Source organism: Rhinopithecus bieti, unplaced genomic scaffold (genome assembly GCF_001698545.2).
Source record: "Rhinopithecus bieti isolate Rb0 unplaced genomic scaffold, ASM169854v2 scaffold_6907, whole genome shotgun sequence".
NCBI classification, from domain to species: domain Eukaryota; kingdom Metazoa; phylum Chordata; class Mammalia; order Primates; family Cercopithecidae; genus Rhinopithecus; species Rhinopithecus bieti.
The window spans coordinates 2,838,870-2,845,710 of NW_016805647.1; the positions used below are offsets into that span (position 1 = coordinate 2,838,870).

At 57.2% G+C, this 6,841-nt stretch overlaps 1 protein-coding gene across 1 annotated transcript in view; it reads left to right on the plus strand.

Moving 5' to 3' along the window:
• Window positions 1–3,714: 3,714 nt before the first annotated feature.
• EDN2 (endothelin 2) overlaps window positions 3,715–6,841 on the plus strand; it is a 6,166-nt gene continuing 3,039 nt past the window's right edge. The window contains exons 1-3 of the mRNA XM_017873125.1: window positions 3,715–3,854; window positions 4,189–4,345; window positions 5,788–5,910. Coding sequence (XP_017728614.1) covers window positions 3,791–3,854; window positions 4,189–4,345; window positions 5,788–5,910 — 344 coding nt within the window. The 5' untranslated portion in view covers window positions 3,715–3,790. The remainder of the gene's footprint in view (window positions 3,855–4,188; window positions 4,346–5,787; window positions 5,911–6,841) is intronic.

The following is a 6,841-nucleotide window of genomic DNA, read 5'->3' on the forward strand; positions in this document are numbered from 1 at the left end:
TCCCAGCTGCTCGCTCTGCTAGGCCGTCTGCATGGTGTGTGCCTGCAGGGAAGACACTGTGTCCCTTCCACTGGGTCTGCAAACAGAACTTCCCAAAACCCCATGGGGCCAAGTATCGATGGGGAAATGACTGGTTTTGCAGAGGTGAAAGAGCAGAAGGCCTCAAGCTGCAAGAGCCATGCTGCTGGAGTCTGCTGGCCTCCATCTGGGGAGCTCTAAACTCAGGTCAGCTCGATCCTGAATGTCACAGGCAGTCAGAGGTGAAAGCATCTCTCACCATCAGTGGGAAGGCAGGACACCTGAGGCCAGGGAGAGGCGCCCTAGGCCACATAGCATGAAAAGCAGAGCTGGGACAAAGCTTCCCGGTCCAGGGCCTCAATCGCAATCCCAGGCACCTGCTGCAGCCCAGCCCTGTTGTATCAGACATCACCAGGACACTTAGACTTCACTCCCATGCAACTTCCATTCAGCTAAGTGTCCACAGCTGCTGGACAGCTGCTTGACAGGACCATATTTGCTCTTAGAGCTGGGACTATAGAGGGAGCTTTGGGGTGCACAGAGAGACAGTCTAACCTCATCCCAGTGCCCCAGCCTTCCTGCCAGTAGGGTCCCTCCTGACAGCCTTTCTCCAAGGGACCCAGGATCCTGGGCTCAGTCTGAACCCCTTGGGAGAGCTTCACGGGCATACAGGAAAGGGTGAGGCACGTTAGGAACAAGAGAACATGCCCAGCCCCATCAGTGTCTTGAGCAAGTTGCTCCTCCTCTTGCACCTCAGTTATCTCATCTACCAAATGGGAGTGGAGACAGGGGGATTTCTAGGGGGCAGTTTCTAGCCCACTGCCTTACTCAGAAATACACTCAACTGCTCTCTTCTGCCAACCCTACCTCCCCACACATCCCTGTTTCTTGGATTGGGCTGCTGCAAGCATAAGGGAAACAAATCGCTTAGTGAGTAAAGCAATTCTCTTCAAATTCTGAGAGGGTGACCTTCAGTGGCTCCCTGCCCGTTCCCCAGCAGCCTTAACAAACTCAGGCAGGTGCCAGGGCCAGAGCAGAGGGGCCAGAGGGCCATGAAGCCAGGCCACCTAGAAAGGACAGGGACAGTGAAGCCAGGACAGTTATAGGTGGCAGGGTCATGCAGTCCGACCACCCACGAGAGGCAGAGGTGAGGGACAGAGGCCCAGGCTAAGCGACCCAGGCAGCTGGGGTTGACTATTATTAACTCAGCTTAATTTTCCCTACCTGGAAACTAACTCTTGTCAGTGGGGTAGCGCTGTTCCAGGAATGGTTTCATCCCCTAAGATCCAGGCTCGCTCAGGTTCCTGGGCCAGTCCTCTCCATTTCACAGGAGCCCTGCTTGTCCAGCTCAAGCGGAGGGCAGAGAAGGAGAGAAACCGGAGCCGGGCCCATCTCACAGCTCACTGTGCTGACCCTGCGGGGCTTGGGCAGCGGCCCCTGCCTTGTTGTCACCCTTCTTTCACACCCGGGAGGGATCCTGTCTCTGGGTTCATTTAATGCTTCTATTATGTTTCCCCAGCTGGGAGCCTCTGGTTCCCTGTTGTCTTGAACAGGCGTTTTGCATTTGTGTAAAGATTAGACGCCTTAGAACCTTCCCTCCTCTCCCTATGGTTTCCCTCTTTTACTTTCTCAAATCCGAGTTCTTTCTTTCTGGCTATGCACTGCTTCCTCATTCTCCCCTTCTCTCTGCCTGTCTTTATCGGCCTCCCTGTTTGTTTTCCTGCCCACCCTGGCCCCCTCTGTCTCCCCGCTGACCTGCTTTTCCTTCTTTCTTCTCTTCACGGTCCAGCGGTTTGAATTCTCTATCCACCCCCAACCAGCCCCCGACCCTGCTTAATTCCGTATTCATATTCTCTCAGAGGCCGACAGAAATGACTGTGAGTATTGCTTACCTCATTCCAGAAATACTCTTCTAAATTCTTCTAGAGGCACGACGTGGGAGGGCAGCGAGCACCTCACGGGGAGTCCCTTGTGCTTTGCTTGAGAGACCAAGCCACCTGCCCACTGGGTGGCCTTGGCTAGGCCCTGCTCCTCTTTGAGCTTCCTTGTGGGCAGTCCCCAGCTGACGCCCCTGTAATAATAACTGCCTCCTGGGGTTGTGGTGACGAAGAGTCGATAGTGCTCCAAGCACGTAGTAGGTGCTCAGGAAACATTTGTTCTTTTTTGCACAGTAGCCAGCCCAGCCTCAGGGAAGGAAGACCCTGCTGTCACTCTCCATCAGTTCCGCCAGTTTCTCCAGGATTTCACACCTGCACGCTTGCTCTGGGCACACCCTAGGAAGATGCAAACTTGCCTGTTCCTGGTGGTCACCTATTGTCCCCTTCATAAATGTCCAATGACAAAGGAGCTGCTGAATACAGGAACTGAGCATTGGGCATCCTGGGTTCTGTAAGTGGAAAGCCAGGGGTGTGTGTCTTCACCTCCCTGCCCTCAGGAAGCACTCACAAGGCCCCTACTGTGTGCAGGGTAGGTGTCAGGCCCTGCCTCCTCTGGGGCTCTGGACCTCGAGATTACAGGGGAGATAAGTGCAATGGTATGAGTCAGGCAGGCATGAGAGACACAAGCCCTGGGAATTCCGAGAAATGAGAGGGCCTTTCCTGTTGTGCCTGGAGACAGAGTCCCTGAGAAGACTCCGGCAGGAAGTGGACTCTGAGCCAGGCCAGGGCAGTAACAGAGGGTGCCTGCCAGTTCCCCGAGCTGCTCAGCACAGCTGTGGTTCATCCCTGCTCTCCCCTCCCCAGCAAAGGCTTCTGGGCCAGCAGAGGGGTGGGAGCAGAATGCCAGCCCCCAGAGAAGTCCCCTCCTTACTTCTTCTGCAGACAGTAGCCACCAGTGGGAGCCGAGACATCCTGTCATGGCCGGGACAGGAGACTGTTCAAGGGGCGCTTTGTGTGTGTGTCCTCAGGAGCATCTTTCTGGAAAGGGGTTTGAAACCACCTTCTTAGTCTCAAAGGTAAGCCAAGCAGGTGAAGTATCTTCTTGTTTTGGCCTTGTTTGCAAACAAGGAAACAGGCCCAGGAAGGATGCTCTTGGCCATGGCTGCATAGCTGAACAGCTTCTGGAAGGGACTAGAACTCCCGCCCCAGGCCCTGGAGTGATAGGGCAGAGGTTGAGGGGGGCATTTCCTGGGTGAGGTGGGGATGAAGCAGTTGCAGGCTGGTCAGAAGTCAGGCATGAGCTGTGTCCTTCACTGAGGGAGGCAGGCCCAGAGAGGGCTCTGACTCGCCCAAGGCCAAACAGCCTTGCGTGGGCCTTTCACATCCCACACAACAGAGGGGCATCCTCAGCCTGGTTGGCGGAGGGCAGGCAGGATAGATGGCAGAGTCTCCTCCGAGGAGAAGGGTTTTGCTCATGGAACCTCCTCCTCCCCACTCACAGCCCTGGGCAAGACCTGTGGAGCAGCCACCGAGAGAGTGAGGGAGGGGGCTCGGGGCAGCTGGGGGTGACTTGAGGAAGTTCAGCTGGACTGCCAGGGGCCCCTGGGGACCGCCAGGGATCCTCAGGACTCCCAGAGGTGCTCCAGGCACAGAGGGAGGAGCGGGCCTTCCATCTCCCTCCCCCCTTCCCTGCAGAGGCTGGGTTGGGCCGGGCGCCCGGGGAGGAGGCGGTGTCCCGCAGCGGGGCAGGGCTGGACCAGAAGGGGTGGGGCACAATGCCTGGTATAAGAGGCAGCCAGGGCACCGAGGCAATGAGCTATCTGCTCAGCTTAACAGCAGGACGCTGGCAACAGGCGCTCCCTGCTCCAGGCCAGCCTGCCCGCTCCGCCGCTGCTATGATCTCCATGCCCACCACCTGGTGCTCTGTTGCACTAGCCCTGCTCGTGGCCCTGCATGAAGGTGAGCTGCCCTGGCCTCACCTGCTGCCTACAGCTCCTGGGTCTGTCTACCTGCGTCTCCCCCTGGGGCTGCAGTGCCTCCCAAGCCAGCTGGGGGCAGACAGGGGCGGGAGCCTGGCAGCAGTGGTGGCAGGGGGACGGTTCTGCAAATGCAGAGGTGCCCAGGCTCCCCACGGGCTGCTGGGACTTCCCTGGGCTGGCCTGGAGCTGTTGAGCAGCAAGAGTGCCAACTCCCTCGATTATGCAAGAGGAGGGGCCCAATGGGTCCCCCACTCCGGGATGTACCAGGCACCCCAACCCACCTCTTTGCCTCTCTCTCCCTCCTGTGCATGCAGGGAAGGGCCAGGCTGCTGCCACCCTGGAGCAGCCAGCATCCTCACCTCATGCCCAAGGCACCCACCTGCGGCTTCGCCGTTGCTCCTGCAGCTCCTGGCTCGACAAGGAGTGCGTCTACTTCTGCCACTTGGACATCATCTGGGTGAACACTCCTGAGTGAGCATCCATGGGGATGGGGGGCAGGGGGAGCTCTGGGGCAGGGTGTCAGGGTGGGAACTACTGGCATGCTAGAGAACCTGGATACAGTCCAGCTCTCCCTGGGCCTCCAGGTGGGGGCATTGGCTAATATCAATAGTTATTTGTTTCAATTCCTGAGTGGGGACCACCTGAGCCATAAAGAGGGCTGTCTCCTGAGAATTCTTAAGACAGCCTGGTAAGCAAGTGTTGGCCCCATTTTCCAGATTCAAGTACTGAGGCTCAGAGAGCTTAAGCGCCTTCCCCAAGATCACACAGGTAATCGTAAGGGTGGGCACCATCCTCGGTCAGGGAATGCCGGAGCTCACAGTCTCTGCCATGCTGCCTCTGCATGCTCTTCCAAGAATAATACGATTAGTGACAGCACCCGTGCCTTGACTATGCCAGGCTCTTTGCCAAGCTGCACATGCATTATCATCTCAGGAGCCCCCTATCCTCCCCATAAGGCAGGATATTCCCTCAAACGACAGATGAGAACCTGCCCTGTGCTACTGGCTACACCCGGGTGGGAGCCCAGTGCTGTCTGTTCCGCCTGCACTCTCACTGCCTCCAGGCCACTGCATACCTTCAGTTGAAGTTTCTGTGTGTATTTGTGATTTTTTTCCCTTCCCCAAATTGCAAAAGGCAAGAGAAGCCCTGCACGTAAGCGTGTGTGAAGCTAATCCGCATCCAAACACTTGCTTAGGGCGGGAACCCTGCCAGTCCCTGCGTGCTGAGTCTACCTGGAGTCACTACGACTCCAACCACACCGTCTAAAATTAGCTCTGTCACTCGAAAGTGCTGGTCCAGCCAGCCACGGCCCCTGCCCTTCCCCTGGCCCACTTGATCAGACTCTGAATCTGAAATCAATCCCATCTGAACACGCACACACCCCACTTTCAAGTCAAGCCTCTAAGGCGCATTTGTTACCCCTCCAGGCAAGTGGGGACCAGGTGGGGGCAGCGTAGCTATGAGCCTGTGTTTACTTCTGTGAGATGGAGTGGCCGCCCTTCCTCCAGAGCTAGCTGAGAGCCTTCTTTGAGAACAGGGGGACCAGCCAGACTGAGAGGGGAGAGAGACTAGGAGGTTCCCAATTCCCAACTTCGGGTAGAATCACAGATTTCCTTCCCCCAGTGCTGGGAGTTCTGACTAAGCCAAGCCAGGCCCAGAGAAGGGAAGGGTCCTGCCATGGGCTACCAGGACCCTTGTGGAGGAAACTGTGACTTCAGTGGTATGACTTCTTGAGGTCAGGGGCTGGTCACCTTTCACTGGCACCCTGCTGGCATAGGTGGCTGTCCCAGTGGGCAGTGTGGACAGTCCCTGCTTGCCAGTGGTTGTGGTTTATTTAATCCTCTCTCTCTCTCTCTTTCTCTCTCTCTCTCTCTCCACCCCACACCACTACCTTGCTGGCTGCCCGCCCACAGACAGACAGCTCCTTACGGCCTGGGAAACCCGCCAAGACGCCGGCGCCGCTCCCTGCCAAGGCGCTGTCAGTGCTCCAGCGCCAGGGACCCTGCCTGTGCCACCTTCTGCCTTCGAAGGCCCTGGTAGGTGGGCACCCAGCCTGCAGGGGCTTAGGGTAGCTGCAAGCCCAGGCATGCCCTGGGGAGCAGGTGTCTGGGAGACTAGCAGAGGAGTGAAGTGGCAAGTTGGGGGTGAGCAGCGACCCAGGGGCCCACAGGCTGCTTGGGTCCATGGCACTATCCCTTCCTGCAGGAACCAGCCACTCCTGGGGGCCTCCCGATGCCCAGCTCTGGGGGCTTCTGGGAACACTCATGTCCTCACTCCTGGGTAGGAGAGAGTCTGCCAGTGACAGCTGAGGCAACTCAGGCCCAGAGAGGGGGCAGGACATGTCAGGCTGCACAGCTTGTCAGAAGGAGGGCCGGGCCTTGGGCCTGGGTCTGTCTGATCAAGTCCTACTGGGCTTTGGATTCCGACCTGAGGTTCAGGGGACTTTGCAACTTGCTCAGGGAAGAAATGGCATCTGGAGTTGGGAAGCCATGTCACCATCCCAGGGTAGCCCCAGAGTTGCTGGGGAGCCTTTGCCATGTCTCCTATCTTACCTGAGCCTTAGTTTTCCCATCTGTAAAGTGGTGGGAAGCTTTGTTCCTTCCCTCATCCACATGGAGAATTTGGGAAAACCAAACTGGCTTCAAAGTCCCAAGCTTCCAGCCAGGCGCGGTGGCTCAGACCTGTAATCCCAGCACTTTGGGAGGCCGAGGCAGGTGGATCACCTGAGCTGAGGAGTTCGAGACCAGCCTGGACAACATGGTGAAACCCCGTCTCTACTAAAAATACAAAAAAAACTGCTGGGCATGGTGGTGGGCGCCTGTAATCCCAACTACTTGGGAGGCTGAGGCAGGAGAATCGGCTGAACCCGGGAGGCAGAGGTTGCAGTGAGCCGAGATTGCGCCGTTGCACTCCAGCCTGGGCAACAAGAACGAAATTCAGTCTCAAAAAAAAAAAAAAAAAAAAAAA